The 22,385-nt window shown below is 42.0% G+C and overlaps 1 protein-coding gene across 1 annotated transcript in view; it reads left to right on the top strand.

Moving 5' to 3' along the window:
* The first annotated feature begins 10,907 nt into the window (after window positions 1-10,907).
* The window catches only part of slc8a4a (solute carrier family 8 member 4a), a 31,645-nt gene continuing 20,167 nt past the window's right edge, over window positions 10,908-22,385 (top strand). The window contains exons 1-4 of the mRNA XM_008428371.2: window positions 10,908-11,790; window positions 12,116-12,191; window positions 15,885-17,298; window positions 17,746-18,263. Of these exons, the coding sequence (XP_008426593.1) occupies window positions 15,955-17,298; window positions 17,746-18,263 (1,862 nt within the window). The 5' untranslated portion in view covers window positions 10,908-11,790; window positions 12,116-12,191; window positions 15,885-15,954. The remainder of the gene's footprint in view (window positions 11,791-12,115; window positions 12,192-15,884; window positions 17,299-17,745; window positions 18,264-22,385) is intronic.

Consider the following 22,385-nt stretch of genomic DNA (forward strand, 5'->3'; position numbering starts at 1 on the left):
CTTTGTAGGTGCGGCTTATGGTGAGGTGTGCTCTATAGTCCGGAAAATACAGTTTATTCAGAGTAAATAATAATCGTTCCATGATATCTGAGTTCTTACAAAAATAGCTGAAAAAGCATTCAATTGTACAGAAAACAAGTGTTAGCTGAGAGCGGGGCGAGTCATGAGTATTTTCTAAATGATATAAGAAGCATTACTCAGAACAATATTTTACACACATTTTTTAGTAGATGAAAACTATACCTATTGATATAATGAAGCATTTATGCTGTTTTGTGACAGTATGGAAGCACGTCATGCTTTGTGTTTCTTAAACACCAAAAGTTGCTTATGAAAATGAATTTGAAGTTATAAGATACATATTTGATGTTCTCCAAACAACAGAGACCTGAGAGAGTAACTCTGAGAAATAAAAACCGAGAAAGTGATTCAGAATGAGTTGCTGCCAGTTAACAGGTAAACTCACAGTTTAATATGTGAAGTGTCTCTGCAATATGTAACAAAACATGCAGAAGCAATGAGAAAAACCGTAGTTGATGTTTGTGAGACAGCCCTGAGAAACTGATGGTAATGAATTGGATTTACATTGAATAAAGTGAAAGGTAAAACTTGATAGTATAGAATAATAAATCCAGGTTGCAGCACTCTGACTCGGTCAGATTACATTGAAAAGCAGAGCGAAGAAGACAATCACAAGTCCGCTATTGTTTGGTGTGAGGATGTGATCAGAGACGGCAGCAGGAGAGATGGCAGCCATGACATCTCACTGAAAGAGCACAGGCTGACATTTAAACCTGGGACACTTCTCCCATCTCAACACAGAGGAGATTAGCTGATGATAAAGTCATTTTTCAAGATAATAATCCATCTTGTCACAGAACAGTGTGTTTGATCTTGTACCAGGATTTCTTATATTACGTTCTCTTTTATCATAATTTTTATCTCATGATCATTTTTATTATTATTCATGTGTGTTTTAGATATTAGATCTTCAACTGACTTATTTATTGTGCAATGAAATAGATAAAAACTCTCACACAAATTCATTATTTTTTTCCTCAGGTTAATAGAGCATATTGAACATAAAACCAGTGTGTTTTGAGAATATAAGGTTATTACTCTATTGATTATTTTTGTGTGCATCTGGGGTCTCCAACTCTCAAGGGACTCATTTTAAAAATACATATCCAGATTGCAGTGTGTGTGTGTGTGTGTGTGTGTGTAGGGAAATCATTACGATAGCAGAATAACACTTTATGATCGATGGGGAATGACGCATGTTGAGGATTTAGTAGCTCCCACTCTGGTGTTATTATTTACTCGTTGTATTCTCAGTGATTAAGGTTTAGCCTGCAGTCTGTTCAACAAGTTTCCAGATGTAATGTTTGTCGTGCCATTCACATTCACAGTTGCATTTCCCTTGGAGCTATTTGAGTTGTCGAGCAAGCAAACTCAAATTGAACATCTGACGTGTCGTAATGATTCTCTCTGCCGTCAGTATGCAGTAAATAATGTAATGGTGAACAGCAGTTAAGTTCCACTGGTGTTTGAATGCTGACAAATTAGCCTTTGTCAGGGTTTTGGCTCCATCTAGCGTCATCGAAAATGATGTGTTTTCTGGGCCAGGATCCATGGGAACCAGTCCAACATGGTTAGTCTTCTGGCCTTCAGAGTGAAGATCTTAATCCCAGGTTTCAATGCTCCTACATTAACTGGTCGACAGCCTGGTGACGTTTATTTATAGGTGTAACTATTACAAAGTTGTTTAAATGCTAATCAAGGCTTTGCTGGCTTACGTCGAGATTTTTTATTTTATTTTTTGCAAAGGGCTGTGTGTAAATCTGACTTGCTTTCATTTCCTCTTATTATCATGGAAAATCTGTTCTTTCTGATGTCTCTTTATTTTCAAAATTGAATACAGCCTTTTTCATCCCAATACCTTTCGACCTATAACAGATGGACCTCTATTAAAACCACCTTTAAATTCCTGCAAACAGCTTAAAATCAGCTTAATTAAGAAAAGGCTCTTTCTCAGACTTATCGTTGTCTCATTACTGACTTTAGGTTTCCCACTAGTGGCCGTAAGAAGACATCGCAGCTCCCTCTCTCTATGAAAATATCTAACATTCTTACCTAAAAACCAATTTTGTTATCCCGGTGTAGTTTTTTACAATTTCACACAATTATGTGTGAAACACTATTTCTATCATACTGTTTGTCAAGGCACCACACAGTGTCTTGCAGTAGGACTCACATCCTGTACATCTTGTTGACTCTGTGGAGGCGTCAGCCATCTTACATGTTTGTTGGAGAAGCTGCGTGTTTTGAACAGGAAGTGATTAGTTGAGGTTATTTCTGTTCTATTTCTATTCTATTCTAAGTTTCGACACATTATAAGCAGAACCGTCAATTAGGATTTTGATGGATAAACTCACAGATTATACATAGTTTTTAACATACCAATAAAAATCTGAAAAGTGTACGTTGCATTTGTATTCTCATTTTCTCCTGTCGTCCCATCAACTCTGAGCAATGTTGGTCTTTCCTGACCAGTGCACCTTCTTCCACATCTCCTACATTCCCTTGGATTAGTTGGGATAAACTGCAAATTGGACTGGTAGCACTTTATTTGACAGGATGTGCGTAAGACTGACATGATGGTGTCATAAACATGATATAATACCTGTTATGAATATGGACATGAAGGAGGCTTTATGAATGTCTGACTGTCGTCATGAAGTGTCATTCGGTAAATAATGACACTTTTAATGCAAAGTTGCTCTTAAGGTTGCATTAAAAGTCCATTAAAAGTACCAACTTTGCATTAAAGTGTCATTATTTATAAAATAATGCAAAGTTGGCACTTTTAATTGACTTTTAAAGCAACGTTGCATAAAAAGTGTCATTATTTACCAAATGAGACTTCATGACAACAGTTATGGACATTCATAAAGCCTCCTTCCTGTTCATAGCAGGTGTTATGTCATGTTTATGACAGTGACATGTCAGTCTTATGCACACCTGTCAAGTAAAGTGTTACTGTTGGACTTTGTTTGGTTTTCTTCCTGCCATACTTCAGATTTGTGGAGTGAAATGTTGACCTAATGTCAGATTCTCCCCCTCATCTGTGTGTTTCTTCAGTTTTAGAGGCATAAACTTTTAATGAGATAGGGGAAAAAAGTAATTATGTCTCTCAAGTATTCTTGTATGCGTCATAATATCCAGTGTCAACTGTAAAAAAACAAATACAGCAGATTAACAGCTGTAATCATCTGGCTCTTTCACTGAAATCTTTTCATCAGTCCACCTGTTACGATTCAAAATTGGCCACAAGATGGCAACATATTAGAGGCAGAGGCAGCAACAGATGGTCAGGTTGGCTGTTCTAACAAATGACCCACTAAAATAAATGTTCGAAATGTCTGTTTAATTGGAGCTAGCGAATGCTTTGAGGCATCTGCACCGCAGAATGGGTTATATGAGATTTAGAGGCGTCCTAACAGGCGATTAGCAGAAAACTGCTCTTCAAATGCTACTGCTGCCTGTACCTACATGCAGACACATTCACCACAATGGCTGGAAAAATGAAAAACACGCGACAGTGGAGGTTTGTAGAAGCAGAGCGTCTCAATAGCACTGCAGGGGCTGGAAGCTGCAACAGAAGGGAAACGGAAAGAGTTTAATTTCTCATAAATGGGCACCCTCCATTGAGTTTGACTACAAACTAGAGATGGACTGACTTGGTTTTATTACCTGTATTGGTCTCAGTATTGAAAACAATTCTAGATCAGTCCACATGGGTGACTATGTGTCCGATCTGTTCAGTCTAATTGCTTTATTATTTATTTAGCATTTTCTTTTTTTCTAAGTGTTAAAGTTGTGTTGTTTATACATGTTTAACCAACACGTAAAAACTATTGGTGTATTTAAGTGTTCTGTTCTGGTGCAGAGTTATCAAACTAATTAGTAATTCAGTACATTTATGTCTGTGTCTTTAAAAAAAAGAAAGAAATATTTTAAGTCAATTCAGCGCCGTTTTTCTGTTTCGGATCAGTATCAGTCGATACTAAACCTCAGATATCTGTATTGGTATTGGAAGTGAAAAAAGTGGATTGGTTCGTTCCACCTTTAAACACAATGTCTTTTTTTAAATATCCAGTATGCAGATGTGTTTGTGTTCCACTAACTGGCAGTAAAATAGTAGCTAGCGGGTAATAAAGTACATATTTCAACAGAATTACACAAAATACAAACCTGAGGCAAACATTGGCGACAACAGACATCTGACGCAGATCCGTCTCTCTTCCCGTTTGTGTTTATTCCATCGGTTTGGTTTCTATCTGTATTTCCAATCTACAAAATGAGTGAATGCTATTCTCCACTTGTACCAGCTAAAATATTTATGAGATTTGCCACAATAGAGGCAGGCCACATCGGCTTACCTGAAAAACTTCTCTCTTCCAGATTACCAAGTAACGGTCCCTGTGGCGTTGCCTGTGTCGATGGAAATGATCTATTCTGTCCCGCAGGTGCATAGATGGTAAAACTGGCCTCATTATTTCCCGCCTGCCTGTTGATCGTTTTTTATGAAAAGCTGATGGGTGAAGAAAACACATTTGGGATTTGAAAATGTCCTTAATGGAGCACATTAACCAGGCCAAATGGTTTTTACTGTAACTTTACGCCACGTAATCTCCAATAACTAGATCGGTCCATTTGACTTTGCTCCAGTCCTCTTCATAAATCCCCTCCATGTCTTTTTAAGGGCGACGCAGTAGCTTCACATGCGGCTCATGTTTGGATGCAGACGCACAGAATACAAGGAAATGTGCAAATAAGGAGAAAGAAAATACAAGAAAACAGCAACAGAGCTCTTATCAGCAACTTTAACTTCATGTGAGGTTGTCAGAGGAATCGCTGGTTTTTGAAAAATAAAAATTGTCCTGACTGATTAATGATTTACCACAAAATAGCAAACAAAAACTGACCATGATGACTTGACATGCTCTTGTTCTCAGGTGAGCGTTTCCTCACCTCTGGGTTTTTCTGCTTTGCTGATTCAAGAACGGGTCGGGTCGTACAGAGTGAGAACCAAATAGACTGTAACTTATTTGACCTAGCGATGTTGTCATACAGCTTGATCAGCAGCTGAATACAACAACTTTGCCCTCTGAAGAATCTCGAATAATTTGAATTGCAACAACCTTTAATTTCCTTTTGGGATCAATAAAGTATTTTTGAATTCAACCATTTACCACGATTTGTCAGAAATTGTAGCTTCAACCACTGAAACTTTTTATGTGAGAAAACCCATCTTAAGTGACATTAGTCAGACAGGAAATGAGGCAGGAAGACATGTTGGGAATGAATACATGAGATCAGGAACTGAACCCCAGACGACTGCTTTACCTCGCAGCACGATGCGCTGCCCCGAATTTGGCATCTTATCTGTTATTATTAGAGTCGTATATTCCCGAGACAGCAACGAGATCGAGGCTGTTATCAATAAGTTATTGGAGCATCTGTTCGGATGAAGCTTCCAGGGGAGAAGCTTTTGTTTAACAGGATCCTGTAAAACTTCACAAGCCTGCCTCTGTCACTACAACTGCATAATCGGCTTTTGTAAGCCGGCTTTCATGTAAAAGATGCGGCCTAACCAGCTGCTGCAGTGCTTCGTAATGCCAAAAACACCTCAGTCAATCTCCCCTAATATTTCTATATTGCTCCGTCTTATTACAGGTGGCGTTATGGGTGCAACTCCATCAAGTTTTATTTAAAAGGTTGAGGACCGAAACCTTTTTTTTTTTTTTCCAAGCCCTGAACAGCTGAGAGCCTCTTACAGCGCAAACAGCCTCTAATGAGAACTAATATAAAGTTATAGAGGAATCAAAAATAGCTCAGCATCACAATAGTCATGAGCACGTCTTTGAAAACCATGGATACGCCGTAGTAGCAACAGTTGCCGTAGCAACAAAAGCAAACCTTTCTTAGTAGCTCTTAAGATCTCCAACCAGGAATCAGGTGTTTTCACGATGCCTCTGCTGCTGTGGAACGTCGTTTTCATCGGCTGTAGGAGCTTTAATATGTTTGTCAGCCGTATCATAATTTGAGTTAAATATTGGCTCCAGCTTTCAAATATTCACTGATTCTTTCCTTCATAATATTAAAAAAAAGTTGACTGTTTACTGTAATATTTTTTCAGTATTATTCCAGTGAGACCACCTGCCATCTTTTTGCCCTTTGACACGGTCTGCACCACTGGTGAAGCTTTCAGACAGTGTGACATGTGAACTGTTGGCAGGTGGAGGAAAACTCTGATGTAAATGGGCAACAAAAGTACACTAAATATCCAAATTTCTAAAGTAATAATTGGCAACTGATACTCATAAAGACAAGAAAGTCTGATTTGTAGAAATCTGGAAAATGTTGGTCATGTGTCTTTATTTACACTTGATGAAAAACGGCGTGCTTATTGATACTTTTCTCAATATTCAGTGGAGAGATTTCTTTATCGGAATTGCACGAATCAAATCCTTTTAGATGATGACCAGCTTTTTGCCTGTTTTCCACTGATATCTTTATAGTTTACCCTTATTCTCTCTCAGATTCCAGTCAGAACTTTGACTGGACCACTCCTAAATGTGCATAATTCCCTCAGCCAGAAGGAACATGCTGGTCAAATTAAAATGTCCCTCTAAACCTAAATGTAATTTTAGGTTTAATAACTCTGCGGTTGATGAGAAAAACTTCTAAATAAATAGACATGAGACAGATCTCAACTTTACCACAATTTAATTCTGCAATTTGTTCATATATTACTAGAATAAAAAAAATAAACAATCAAATTTGACTCTACTTATAATGCTCTTTATGACATTATTTACATTTTGAAAGCCACTTTCGAAATCTGCATCTATGCAGACAGTGGGATGTGTCTCTCTCGCCAAAAACTCTTGTGTCTGTGGACGAGAGGTGCAAACTGTGCAGAAAATCTCAGCTTTGCAAAAACTCGGTGGGCGCATGGTGGGCCTGTGTGTTTGGTGACATAATTCAAACATTTCTAACAAGTGGAGCAGCCAGACAATCTTCACAATCTTCCAGCAACATACACTTTTAAAACATATTAGTCTAATCAGTCTTATCTGCCACAATGGTATATATATATATATAAAATCAAAATCATGCGAGTGCGTCGTTTTTCATTCTAAATAGCTTCAAAGACTGTTACTCTTTTATGTCTTATCTAAGCGTGCGTCATTGTTAAATGTGAGTCACTTTCTCTCTGGGCTGAAATGCAGCCGTTCCTTACGACTCCTCCTCAACATACAGAAAGAAATGCATTTCATCTAAGCCGCGTTTCCAACCAGCGCAATTACATCCCGCTCAGGCTGCAGCGCTGAGCTTCATTGTTTGTGTCGTTGGGTGTTCTGCTAAAGTGACTGCGCGCCCTTTGCTTCATAATATTCTAATTGGCCCATTTAAAACATCATCTGGCAACCAGGTGGTAAAAATATCTGCAGGAACTCTCGCAGAGACGGAGTCGGCGCTTTGAACAACTGGAGTTAAACAGCCCCGAGCCGGGACTACTTGCAGGATCTATTGGGTCTGCAAGAAATCTTCTTGGGTTTGATGTTAAATAATCTCCAGCTACGTGGTTGATTTATCAGGTGTGCAGCAAACAAAGTTTTATGAAAACTGCCCAACAGTAGATGAGTTTTGATTGGTTGGAGAGACCAAACCAGGCTGACAAAATAGATTCGCTCTTACACAAACTGCTGAGCTTTGAAGGAACAGTAACTGTGTTCACTTCAGTTACTCTGCGTCATGATTCAACTTCTTGAATTTGGTTCTCAGTCTCTTTAAAAACTCCTGCTCTCTCTGGCAACCCGTCGTCAGAAAGTCGACTCAACACCGCTCCTCTATTACATTTCTAACTACGTTTTGACGAGGCGTAGCTCGGCTGATGCGCAGCTCAACCAGGTGTTTGCTAATTGCTGCCGGCTAGTTTGAAGGAGCCGAGTGTGGGAATCGTGGGGAGGGCTGCTCTGTGAGGCGTAAGCTTGGAAACTTTTTTGATTGGAACTAATTTGTTTTAACGCTTTGAAATGTTACTACTTATCATTTACAGCCTTTGAAGAAGAATATGCGGTGAATTCCCTGTCAGCGTTTATCCAAGCTACACCTCATTTCTCGAGGAGTCCGCCTCCGACGGTGCTTCACCCTATACAACCTCTCAGGATGCATGCTGTGAAAGCTTTACTAACTCTGCTGAGTGCCAGAGTGGGTCTGAGGAGCTAAACTACACTGATGGACTGTGACATTTATTTAAGTCGCCTGAAGAGATTTTAAACAAGCTGGAGAATGTAGTGGGGTGTCATTTCACTGCCTTACTTGCAGAGAGGCAGTAAAAAGCATTTGCATCGGTTTACTCCGAGCAACACCTTCTGTTCACCGAAGCTAAAGGCACATACATCACCATCTGCTCCCACCTACGAGCAGAACGTGCCAGCTTCACTGCAGCAATTTAGTTTTTCAATAAATTGACATTTTGCTGAGAAGAGATTTTCTTGTTTTGTTTTCTCTACACCGCTCTAAGAGCATTTAGGCGCAGACGAGCGTCTGCAGTTACCTGCTCCTCTAAACGGCGTGTGACGTGTCGAGGAGACGCATCGCCACAGGTGACGGTACAAACCTTTCCTCCAGCATCAGCGTGCGGTTCGAAACTGTCTCGTCTCCGCAGGAGCACTTCTCTCTGCCGAGCCGCTCCTCCGGCACTCCCTGTCCTCGGGCTCGCAGTCTAATCTCTTTTATTTCCCCTCCGAGGTTTGACACAATCATCCCGTCAAGCCTGCCCCTCATAATCATAACAGGCAATCATGCACCTATAAAACTAAATGAACGGCGTCTAAATGACGGCAATATCGCTCGCGCCGCTGCCACTGCAGCTTTAAAGATGTAGATCGGGATATTTTCCGAGTGAGAACAAGTGGATGGTTAAAGACACACACGTAATGATAAAACCTTGACAAAAGCTGATGACCTTTTTAGAGCCGTAAATGGCCATTACTGACACATTATTCTTAGGCATGTTGACATTCTGATATTGGGAATCAGTTTAAAATGTGTTTATTGTAAGAAATGTAACAGTAATGTAAACCAATGTAAACCTCGCTTCTCTTGAGGTTTGTTTGTTTTGTTTTTTTAGTGTCATGGTTCCAAGTTTTACAGTATTTTAAGGTATTTGTTGATGATACTTTTTGTTAGTTTACCACCATCTTTTAATCACTTTATTTTCTGGAAATTCTCACACAAAAAACAACAACAGCACTCCGTTATCTTCCTTTCTCAGGTGTAGTGGAATCTCCTGCTCTTGTACTTCTCTTTCTTTTAACAAGTCTATAGCCCGACTTCACATATTTCCCCAATTTTTTCATGAAAACAATTGGTCAAAATATCACCAAATACCATATTTTAAAAGAAAAATAAACTCTTTTCAATCATCTTCACAGCCTTGTTCTTCCCAGACAGATTTTGAAAGAGGAGTTGTCTTCATCTTCGTTTTATGCAGGGTTTTGTCTCCGTTACCTTCGTGCTAATATGGGAGCATCAAACTTAATACAGTTGATTTGTGGGGGTTAGGAGCCCCAACCACCTGCAAAATATATGAAACTCCCTTCAAAAATAGTTAAAACTGCCTGTTTTAATTGTTCAAACACCAAATATACCTCAATATGCATTGATAAGCACAGTGGGAAATGTCTTTGCACTGTTAGCTCAGTGTTTCCTGTTTCCGCTCTTGGTGGCACGATCAACCAGCACCAAGTAAAATGAACGGCTTGTTTTAACCTTTTTATTTTGATTCCTCTTCTAACTCTCTGACTTATAGTAGAAAACCCAGCTCAATTTATCTTTCCTTATCGATTCATTAGGCAAAATATTTGACTTATCTCATAATTTGACTGTTTCTATCAGGTGTCCGTGTTTGCATAACTGATTATCTGCTCACTTTTAAACACCAAAACACAACTTAGGATCCTACTAATGTATAACTTTCTTGCAGTATTTTTTTTTTCTTTCTGTGTCGTATTTCTTGATGCCTCTTGGTCAGGAATCCCTTGAGAAACATGTTTTTGATCTCAATGGGCTCCTATCCTAATAATATAAATAAATAAATGTACTTTTGTTGTTTTACCTCTCCAAATTTTAATAAACAAACTTGTTTAATCAGTCTGGAAATAATCTCAAGTGATTATTTGACGTGTAACTTATCTTTGTTATCATAGAAATATAACCTACATTGAAAGGTTAAGTTCCCTCTTATATTTTCTTTTGATTTATTTTTTGCAGGAAAAAATAGATAATTAATATAATCAGCTAAACAGGGTTTAATTGAATCCACTAATTGTGCCTTTTAACCCTTTACCTGAAAAAACAAACAAACAAAAAAACCAAGAAACCAATCTAGTCAATAAGATTATCACTGATGGATTTAATGGTCTTTTAGGTTCCAGGCAGCACAAAACACCAACTTCATAGGAACTATGGAGTCATGAATTTAATATGATTTCAACTGCATAACATTTGTTTTAAATCTCCATTGTTGGTTTAGTCTTGCTGCACAACTGGTCAGTTTTAGTCATTTTTACTTTGGAGAGTGAGTTTGATCATTTGGCCAGCGGTCTATTTAAGGATGAGATTGAGACTTTGCGTTTTCTCTGTGCTATATTTAACCCTCCAGACTAAAACATCCGCCACCCCACCACCCACAGCAGACACAAATCAACATCTGGGGGGGCTCAAAACAACAACAAATAAAAGCCATTGGTGTATATATATATATATATATATATATATATACCCAACTTCCCTTTCTGGTCTACATCTATGATGAGTGCACAATTGTGTGGATTGTTGGAAGTCTAATTGTCCATTCATTCATCCCGGACTCCTGATGCGCAGTCAGGAGGACCAGCCGTGCGTGTAGCGCCGCTTGTGAACGTCTCCTCCCCTGTTTCTGCAGTGTTACAGCTCTCGCTTCTCCGCTCATCGCGCTTCTTATGCCAATGCTGCCCACGCCGCAAGAGTAAGGCGAGCCTTCTTCCTTTTCGCACAGCACCTCAACTTCTCTCTCTGTCTGCCACCATCCCTCCGCTTGATGTCCATCTTGTCCTGATCCGTGCCGTTTTGCGTCCTCTCGATTCTACACCATCCATTCACGCCTACTCTCATGTGCGGTCCTTGGTTCTTTTTTTTCTTTTTTTTTTTTTTGCGTTACCAGCTTAGACAGAAGAGCGAAGGATTTTTTTCCCCCCCCGGCTTTCCAAAGAAAATGTTTTTCTTCTTTATTTTCTTAAACTGGCGAATCTCATGAAATTTTGTCTGGTTGAAGCTGAGGGAACGAGGATAGACCCAGCAATTTAATTTATTATTTTTACGCATCAACAATCGCACGTATAGTCTCAAGAGAAGAAAGATGATCTTTTATTTTATTTTATAAATTAAATAATAACAATAAAAGCAATAGCTTTGGTTGGAAGATGATTCAAAAAGCAAATCAGTGAGGGGAAGTGATCGGACTGCCGTTAAGTTTGCTGAGGTAGGGCTAACTGTCAGGAAAACATCGAGGAAACGGAGTGGGAAGCGACGCGGCATTTCCAAGACGCCAGCGCAACAAGCCAGGAGCATCACACCAGCCCGCTGCGTGGATGGCACACAGGCTGCCTCTCCGCGCTCAGGTGGTGCAGGGTGGCCACGGTGAGACCGGGATCCAGTCGGGCTTCGGGGCTTTCTGTGAGTATCTGTGCCACAGCTGTGTGCACCGACCCGTTTGGCTCCTGATTGGATTATCAGCAATCCACTTGATCCCCATTCTCCTTTGTAGTTTGACTTTTTTTAGTTTTTTTTTACAAACCGTCTTCARCACGCAACTGTGCGTCTTATTATCAGTATTATTATTTGTGTTTTTTCGTCCCCCCCAGGTGACATTTATTTATTAATTTAAATAAGCTCATTAAAACTCGGCACTAACGTGGATCGCTCTCTTGTAATTTTTTTTTTTTTTTTTGTACAACACTCCCCGCAATTTGTTAATGGCAGATGAATTGTGTCTCCACAGAGCAACATGAGGGAGAAGTTCATCTCCTGAGGCTACAACTTCTACACCGGGCCCACTCACTGACAACTGCATCCAGGTGAGTAATGTGGTAATAAAATGCAATATAATGCAAGGAATAAAGCAAATACCATGCCTCTAAAATAAAAACCCCCAAAAGGTATTAAATCCATCTTTTATTCCTGACGCCAGAAATGACATGTTAAGCAATAATTGTTTGTATATGTAAAATCCAGTGTTTGTTACAACCATTTTCTGCCAATAGAAGAGAACTTGGTAACGCTTTAGAAGGTTGGAGCGTAAAGAGAGAAGGACCTTTGACCTTTTGTCTTGGAGAGGCCCTCTAGTTCGTCCACTTTGTCCTTTTTCTTCAGCTCACTCAACAGATTTTCTCTACGGGAGGCTCAGTGCCAATAAAAAGTATTCTCCCCCTTGGATGTTTTAGCCTTTTTGTTGCTTTTACAAATCGATAATAGTGAACAAAAGTGATTGACGTAGTTTAACAGAGGTCCACCCAGTTGGTGCTGAGTGGATGGAGACTTCCTGAATGCACTGAATGTGTCTGCAGTGATGGTAGCGTAAAGTTGCCTGAGTCTGGAAGATCCAGTCACTGGCTGCTATTAAAATTATTGACTGGTATAAATCTGGGGATGGATGCCAAAAATCCTTATGGCACTAAATATGTGGCAAATTTGTGAATCTGGTTCAAACAAAAAGATTTTTTCCTACTAGCCTGGCTCTGATAACCATCCATTCCAAACGCACAAAAAGCAAATCCTACACGGAAATTGGACAAAAACAACAACTAACCAGCTCTTCTGATGAATTTAGTCAAATTTTTTTTTTTACTTTACAACTATATCATCTTTTTCTAAAGTCTTGGCTTCCTCTTAGCTTATCTGTTTGGACATGAAAATATTTTAGTGGTTCTCTTTTTTTGATGAACCGCTAAGTGCATATAATTTCCTCATGGTTTCTTGTAATATTGTAAATAGATCAGGAGATTCTTTGTTATTTAAAGTTGTAACGTTTTGCTGCTAATTGATTGAAGTGACTCAAATAACACACAAGCTCCTGGTTTGGGACAGGAAGTTGTTGTCTGTAACTCCTCCCAAGCAACCAGGTGGCGCGTAAACATCGCCTGATGATTGCTGCAGAGACTTGCTGACCCCACGTTGCCACTTTTTGCTCAGTGAGTTCCAACGTGTTGCAAGATAAACTTGAGTAAAACCTGTGAAACCAAGTTTTACGTAACTTTACCAAGGACGCCAAAGAAGGTTTCATTAATTTAGTCAAAGCTCCTTTGTTTTTTTTCCTTCGTCTTGGCGATTTTCCTTCGTGGCATTTGCGAGAACTCTCGATTCTTACCGTGACTGTGTGTGCACACTTACACAGACAGACTCAAAACAAGAGCAAGCAGGCATCAAAATGACTCATTATGCGCAAGTGTTTATTTGCTGACCTTTGAACCTCTGCTTGGCAAAAAGAAAAATGTCAGAGGATTAAATCGTCATGGTTTAACCCGGTCTGTGCTACTTTTCTGTTCATTTTATTGTTTTAAAAACTGACATGAGTATTCTTTTTTTATGAAATCTTAATGGAACATCCTGCTTAAATACTTTTTTAAAAAAATAAGTCAATTTTATAACCCCTCAGTACAGAGAGCTAGAGTTTACTCTGGTAATATACATTACAATAAGTCTTATTTTTCTGTTTTTACGTTTTTGCTTCCGTTTACCTTTTGCTTTCTGATACAATCGAATGTCCTGCAGCACTGTGGGACAATAAAATATATTTCTATTTTCCTCTAATTGATATTCTTCCACATAATCAATGAAATGAGAAGGTTAAAGGTTAAATGACTTCAAAACTCCAGTGAAACAAGGGATGAACCTTATTTATCTGCTACTACTTGTTCAGGTTTTTTTTTTTTTGGGTTGTTGTGAGAAATCCACTGCAGAACAACGAAGGAACCACACAGACTCTGTGGCTTGATACCGTAGTCAAAAGTGTTTGGATTTCAGCACCACTACCAGTTGGAAAGCTTGCCTTTGCCATAGAAACGTCACCCACTCACACATTTGTGCAGGCTTGTGTGCCAGATGAAAGGCACTGCATTTTATTTTATATATCTGCAGCCGAGCAGGGGGAATTGTGCCGGTTCGACTTGCTTTGTTGCCGTCCGCAGCGACGAACCCTGCTGGCATTTGACTGTTGTTAAGCCGTTACACTGGGATGCACAAATACAGTCGGCTTGTTATTTCCCTTATGAGCTGCAGTTAAAAAAAAATATATAAAAAAATTCTAGCTTCATTTGTGCATCTGTGTTTTCCTGCCCTCCCCTCGCCCCGTGAAATGAAATCTCGATGGGGAAACGTGCTCCTCCTGTTAGGCGGGTCAGAGTGCAGGATGCAGCTCTCCTCTGCTGCATGCCAATGAGAGCCTGCGCTGTACGCAAAGCAACGTCAATCTCCCCCTGCTGCTGATGGGGGAAACCTATTTTGGGGATGGAGGTGGTCTTAAATTTTTGATTAGGAGGCACCGGTTAAATTAATTGACATTTCTTGGGCTGTTTCTCGCCGCTGCAGATGTTAATTCCCCGGGTGGTGTCGGCGCTGCTGCCTGGATTGTTCACTCAAAGCTGTTAAAACCCGGCTGCCAAGAAAGCCACTGAAGGATTATTTTAAGGTCTTCCCCTGATATTGGTTATGTAAAGCGCAAGACTAGAGGTGTTTACAACGCTTTAGCATTAAGCAGTCTTTCCCATGCAGTTTTCATGAGCCACCGGGAGTGTTTTTCTTTTAAATAATAATGTAGAAGAGCTTACTGAGGGACCAGAGCTCTTTCCCTGCTTTCTCTTAATACCATGAAAGATTATTTCTGGATCTTCATCTGACTACAGCGTACGCAATGGTCTTAGTCACTTTTCCCCTCTGTACTACAGGTGCAGAGTGCAACATTTTTGCAGTTTCTCTGCACACAATGGACACATTAGATGTGTAGGAGTCTAACTGGATTGTTCAGTACCCTGTGAGTCAACCAAAAGTAGCTGCCAGAGGCTTGGACCGAACAAACGGTTGGATCCCCACATCGGTTTTATAAAAAAGTGCACAGCTCTGATTGCTTTTGCCTACTTTTTTTTGTTTAGAGGTCATTTTAGGAAGAGAACTAAAAAGAAGTGAATATGATTCATGTCTTTTATTCGCCTGCAACTTCATCCACATTTTGCTACAAACTTCAAATTATTGTGTGGTTGGATTTCACCTGATCAATGATCAATGAACAGTAATGAAGGAAAAATATTCATTGTTTTTTTTTTCATATTCCCCGGAACCGCACGGCATTCTGGGGGATGTAGGCAGAGAAAAGGCTTTAGCCGCTCAAACTCTTACGTTTGAGTGAATTAGTTGGTGGGATCAACCAACTCGCTCACTCCTTGTTACCTAGCAACAAGTTGCTGAGTAACTTGCACAGCAGCAGTTTCAGGTTTCGCCACCTGGCCTCGAAACTGCTTAAAAATAACAAACAAGGCGGAGCGAAAACTTTAGATTAAACAGGAAAGGTCATGCGACCTCATCAGAAGTATTTCAGATATTTCAAACAATAAACTAATCAGTAATTATCCATCTCAACTGAAATGAAATGCTTATATTGAGGTACGTTTTTCAGGCATATCATCCAGTCCTGCATTCAAAGTATGAAAACCTTTGTTAAGCCACTGGATCTAGAACACTCCTTAAATATTCGATCTTTTCTTTCTGTTCTCTTGCAGAGGAACCTTCCACAAACCCTCAAATGTGACACAATTTGATCTCCAGCATTAGAAGACTCCAAATCTGATCATGACTTCAGACAAACGCACCATGAGCTTACCACGACCCATCGCCCCGTGGATGTTTATCACCTTTTTGCTGGTCCTTCAGCCAGGAGTCACTCATTTCTCCCACGGCAGCTCCGGCCATGAAGACGCCGGCGACGCCCCGAAGAACTGCTCCAGCGAGGACAACTGCTCAGAGGGCGTGGTGCTGCCCATGTGGAACCCCCAGAACCCTGCGGTTGGTGACAAGGTGGCTCGCGCCATTGTTTACTTTGCGGCTCTCATATACATGTTCCTGGGTATGTCCATCATCGCGGATCGTTTCATGTCTTCCATTGAGGTCATCACCTCTCAGGAAAAGGAGATCACCATCAAAAAGCCGAACGGCGAAACGACAACGACAACTGTGCGCATCTGGAATGAGACGGTGTCCAACCTGACCTTGATGGCTCTCGGCTCCTCTGCGCCAGAGATCCTGCTGTCCGTCATCGAAGTGGTCGGCCACAACTTTGAAGCTGGAGCTCTGGGGCCCAGCACCATCGTGGGCAGCGCCGCGTTCAACATGTTTATTATAATCGCCATTTGTGTCTACGTGGTGCCAGAGAGCGAGACCCGCAAGATAAAGCACCTTCGGGTGTTTTTTGTCACTGCCGCCTGGAGCGTGTTCGCCTACATCTGGCTGTACCTGATCCTGTCTGTCTTCTCCCCTGGGGAGGTGGAGGTCTGGGAGGCGGTCCTCACCTTCCTCTTCTTCCCTCTCTGCGTACTGCAAGCCTGGATCGCAGACCGACGCCTGCTCTTCTACAAGTACGTCAACAAGCGCTACCGGGCCGACAAGAACCGAGGCATCATCATTGAGTCCGAAGGTGACGCCATGTTCACCAAAATGGACCTGGAGATGGACGGGCAGGGCGCGAACTCCCACCCTCACAACAAGGAGGCTCTGGATGGGATGCTGGAGGGGGTGGAAGAAGGGGGAGGGATGAGCGCCGAGCAGGACCAAGAGGAAGAGGCCCGCCGGGAGATGGCGCGCACCTTGAAGGACCTAAAACAGAGGCATCCAGACAAAGACATGGAGCAGCTGATTGAGATGGCCAACTACCAAGTRCTGGTGCAGCAGCAGAAGAGCCGGGCCTTCTATCGCATTCAGGCCACGCGCATGATGATCGGAGCCGGGAACATCCTGAAGAAGCACGCGGCTGACCAGGCCAGGAAAGTGGTGAGCTGTCATGAGGCCAGCGGGCAGGAGGAGGATCCCAACACCATCTACCTGCAGTTCGACCCCTCTCTCTACCAGTGCTTTGAGAACTGCGGGTCCTTGAAGCTGACGGTGAGCCGCCATGGAGGGGAGGCCGGCTGCACAGTTAAGGTGAGAGCTAAAACCCAGTGACCTTGAACTTGTCCCGAGTTCAATGGTGATGTTGTTCCTGGCATTGAGAAAGTACAAGGTGTTTTTACCATGAAAAGCCCTTTGAACTGCCTTGTTGCTCAAATATGTGACATAAATAAACTTGACTTGACATGACAGGTAGGCTGGAATCCAGTGCAGCCACACTACTTAGATAACATAATAAAATAAAGCCATATGTATGGACTACTTTCTCTTAGGCACTTAAAATTCTAATGAAATACATCGTAAGGATCAAAGGTATGAAAACTGTTACCAGGCTGTGTAAATGTGAAAATCTTCCAAATCCTCAGTGTGAAATAAAAACCAAACCAAACTACTTAACCTATGAAATATTAACCAGTCAGCAATTTGCTAAATCTCCACTCTCTAAATATTTAATGAAGTCTCTTCACCCTTGGCACACAGGTGGACTACCGGACGGAGGATGCGACAGCCACTGCAGGCTCAGACTACGAGTTTGCCGAGGGCACGTTGGTCTTCAAGCCTGGAGAGACGACTAAAGACTTTACCGTCGGCGTCATAGACGACGACATCTTCGAGGAGGACGAGCACTTCTACGTGCGCCTCAGCAACCCCCGCATTGTCCACCGGGCCGAGGTCTCCGTCCTGGAGCCCAACTCCATCACGTCCAGCAACAGCACGGTCGGCATCTCCTCGCACGTCCCTCCCAAGGCGGCCCTGGGGAACGCCCCCGTCGCCACCGTCACCATCTACGACGACGACCACGCCGGCATCTTCACGTTCGAGAGCAACTCCACCAGGGTGAGCGAGAGCGTCGGCAACATGCAGGTGAAGGTTCACAGGACGTCCGGCGCCAGGGGGAAGGTGGCCGTGCCTTACCACACCGTCGAGGGCACCGCCAAAGCGGGGGAGGACTACGACGAGGTTTCCGGCAAGCTGGAGTTTCAGAACGACGAAACCATGTAAGCACTAATTCCTTTACTTTTTTTTTTAAAAACGCCGTTGCGCCACATCTCTTTGATTAAACATCACAGCCCACACATTGGTTATGCTAAACAGTCCTTCCATAGTATTGTACGCGGCCTATTCTGGTAACGGATGCAGGGGCTATTTTTATGAGTCACAGATACCTTCGCTTGGAGAAATTTAGATCTTTCAGGGGAGAAGAGGTGGGAGGATAAGAGGATATAATTGAGCTGCAGATAATGACACATTGTAGCAGATGTAAGAGAAGAAGAAGGAGAATTAGAGGCACAGGAACAGCACTCTGTGAATGAATAGAGAGAATTAAAAACGTAGCCCGTTGGGATTTGCGCTGAGCGTCTGATGTTTTGTTGTGGTGCCGCACTGTAGATCCCCTGCAGAAAACAAAGGGGAGAGCATGTGAGCGACAGAGTAGCAAGGATGGAAATCAAGAAAAGCAAGGAAGGGACAGAGGAAGATTCACAAACAGGTGTGTGAGATGCAAACCTGTGTGATTCTTCCAACAACAGGACTCAGAGGCAGATGATAAGGATCGCACAGGCCCAAATATACAGCTCAAATCAAATTGCTGGTCTTTTTTCCCTCACTGATGTTAAGTCAAGCTAAACATTTGCTATTTTGGAAAAATTAGGCCAGAACGAGAGACATTGTTTTAGCTTTCTTCAGATTCAAAGGTTTACGTATATTTCATTTGTATTTGGTAGATATAACATTGAAACTGCATGATTAAGGTCAAATACTTTGAATATCCTTCCACAAGTTTCTCATGGTAGTATGCTAGACATTTAGCTTCGTCTGGTTTGTTGGCCGCTTTTCTCTCACACACTTTTTCAGCTACAAATTCCACCTTTAGAAAAATCAGACCTCCAGCAAATTTCTGGCTGTTGGATTTTCATGTGAGCTCTGTTTTTCATAATAATGAGGACATTTGCAAACGTTAATCTCTTCCTGCTGCTTTTGGACTAGTGGCTTCCTCCTCACTCAGTGGCATTCAGTGTGCGACTCGTGTAATGTGAACAGTAACACTTTCCTAGCAGCTGCAACAGTCATGGCGAATTCTATCTGATTTTTATGTCATTTTTGTATGACATGCGTCATAATTATGCACCATAAAAAGACAGACGTGGAAATCAGGGTGTAAAAACATGGCTGAAAATTAAAATTATGATCTTATGAAAGACGTCTGTGACACTGGAGTGCATCACATCGCAGTCACACCTGGTTGGGTCAGAAGTTGCACTCAATGCTCCACAAAAGGTCGTCGCTGTTGGCTGTGCTTTATTTTTTATCAGCTTTCTTCTCGCTATTACGATTTTGAGACGATACTGTCGGTTCTCGTTGCCGAGTAAACTTTATAAATTGATCCATAAACGACTCCATCCGTTATTACTTTCGTAAGCAGAGCTCTGCTGTGTGACATCAACGTTCTTCTTCTGTGCATGTGGGTCGCTTTGGGGACACAAACCATTCACACAGAAGTCTCACTGCAGTCGGGTTTAATTAGTAGTATGAACAACCACACACACACACACACACACACACACAGACACACACACACACCCACACACACACACACAATAAAAAATGGATTTCAGCAACAAAAAAGGAAAGCCTTCAGTGTGAAAGCAGCCTTAATGTTTGTGAAATTCACGATTTCAAGAAAGTAAAAGAAAAAAATCTTTAATTATTCTGAGATTTTGAAATAAAAATCTTTTCATACCAACAGCGTACTCCATAGGTACTCTTTGTCTGCTGTATGTATCTGGTGTTAATAGTAACTACATGTGGGTTGTATTTGCTTTATGACTTCACAAGCCGAGGACTCTCTCTCCCTCTCTCTCTCTCTGGTTATTTTTCTCCCCTAATTTTAAAGACAAACAAAACCCTCGCCATGTCAAGCTCATCACAGAACGTGTAACAGCTCCACTGGAGGACAAAAGGAAAGAACGGAGCGCGTCTGCGCGAGCAGAGTTTCAGGGGCCGCGTGTAGGCGGATGGTGTGGGCCGGCTCGAGTGGGAGGGAAGGCAGGTGAATACACGGTGTCAGAGAGAAGCGAGAGCTCACCTAATTTCTCTACTTTGCCTCGCAGTAGTGGAGGTGAGATGCGAACAGATCGCTTTTGTATGTTTGTCTGTTTGCTTCTGTCTTCTCATTTGCAATCAAGGCCGTGCTTGTGTGTGTGTTGATTCCACTTCTTTAAACCTCAAACATCAAACAAAAACGCCACTCCGAAGGCGAATTAAASGGAACTTCTTTAGCATGCGAGGCAATTAAAGCGGCTSACGAGGGGTCGAGAGAGTCCCACAAGTTCTGAGCACGCTGCAGACGGCTGCACATAATGAGTCAGGAGTGTATAACAATGAGAGATTAGAGTCGGGCAGCGTGTGTCTGCAATCAAACAGGAAGCTGAGCTGTGGATAAAATCCTCAACTACCGAACCAGGATCATCGGGCTGCAGAGACTCAAGCGTCCTGTCTAATTTATGGCAGGAGTAATGCTTCTTTCAGATGACGATGGGAGAGCGAGATCCGGCAGGCGAGGACAGTTTGCCACAAGAAGTTCATGAGAAGAATACAAGTTGCAGATGTAAGGGGGGGAAAATGCCGAAGCTTTTCCCGTGCTCCTTGGATTAAAAGGGCGAGGTGAAGGAATGGAAGCACGAAGGCGAGGGCGCTTTGATCATGAATGGAAATCTTTGATTAAAGATCCCCGATCTCAAGAGGCAGATCGAGTAAAGTCCCCCCCCCACCACCAACTTACGCTGAGTTAATTTTCAAATCCCATTTCTATGAAAAGCCTTCATCTCTGCAGGCCACCTGAGGCTGTTTATGCCTCCTTCATGCTGAACGCCAGGGTGCAGGATTGTGACTAGGCAAGAGCTTAAGTCAGAGTCCACATGGTGTTCGTTTTCACTACGGAAAATAGCAAACAGGGAATCAAAAACTAATTAATGTTAAGTGTGTGGACGTGCAAAGGTTTCCAAAGGGTTCATGCTGTAGTACCTAGGATTTTATTAATAAAACGTCATTTTTACTTGAAGTCCTGCATGCGTTGTTTCCAACCAGTCACACGGTTCAGTTTTGCCTGTTGGGAGTTGAATTTCCGTTTTGCCGCTAATTGTCCAGGTGTTTCACTATCGACAGAGACTTGCTACTTTCTCTGCATTGAGTCTGTGGTGCTTGCTGCTCTGCGGGCTGCCAGAGTTCATGTTTCAAACAGAGCTGGCTTTTCTTACCCAACATTTCCCTGAGCGACCGGGACAAAGAGCTGACACTCTGCAGCGGGCCTCCGGGGCCCGTCCTCTCTGCATTTGTGTGCGCCGGCTACAGCGTCTCAGGCTTTCCGCTCGCTCCTTTCTGTGTGCAAGTCGACGTTTGAGCACGCAGGAGAGAAAAACGGGGAGGAAGCCAAGTTTTTAAGCTTTTGACACAGAGCCAGGAGGAACGGCTTAAAATCTCTGCAGGCAGTTGAATCATATTTGCCATCTAAATGCATCCCTGTGGTAACTAGATTATGGTGTACAGACACAAACCTCCGAACTGAAATAAACAAGCGAACATGGAAAAGCGTTTTGATTCCGCGCTTGCGGATTACAGGAAGATCCATATAGAGGATAAGCTCACATCTGGTTTTGTTTGCCAATGTGCAACCCGTTCACTCCTGTCAGGGTTGAAGTGGGTAATCGGAGCAATTACATAACCAAAGATGAAAGAGTTGAGGCTGTTTCCCTTCTCAAAAGGGGGAAACCAATGGCCTGATACGATGCTCTTTGTTGCTCACATCTGACGTAGTCACGATCAGTAACACTTTTGGATGCACACACATGACAGGGGATCTACAGGTCAAATTTAAGACTTTTTAAGAGCTTTTGTAATGCCTCCTTGAATGAAATCTAAGATAGAAAAAACTCAAAATGTTGTGAATGATTGGGTGATCCTGTTCTACGCAGCCAAGCATCGTAAAAAGCCCCATAGTGCCTAGCTTAAAGGAACCTAGCCTAGCATGGATTGGCAACAGAAGCGAGTCAGTGGTGAAAGCAAACAACGTGCTAACAGTATAGCTAACCAGCTAGTTATTAAAGGTATATTAGCAGCTAGCT

The sequence above is a fragment of the Poecilia reticulata genome, linkage group LG14, assembly GCF_000633615.1.
Source record: "Poecilia reticulata strain Guanapo linkage group LG14, Guppy_female_1.0+MT, whole genome shotgun sequence".
NCBI classification, from domain to species: domain Eukaryota; kingdom Metazoa; phylum Chordata; class Actinopteri; order Cyprinodontiformes; family Poeciliidae; genus Poecilia; species Poecilia reticulata.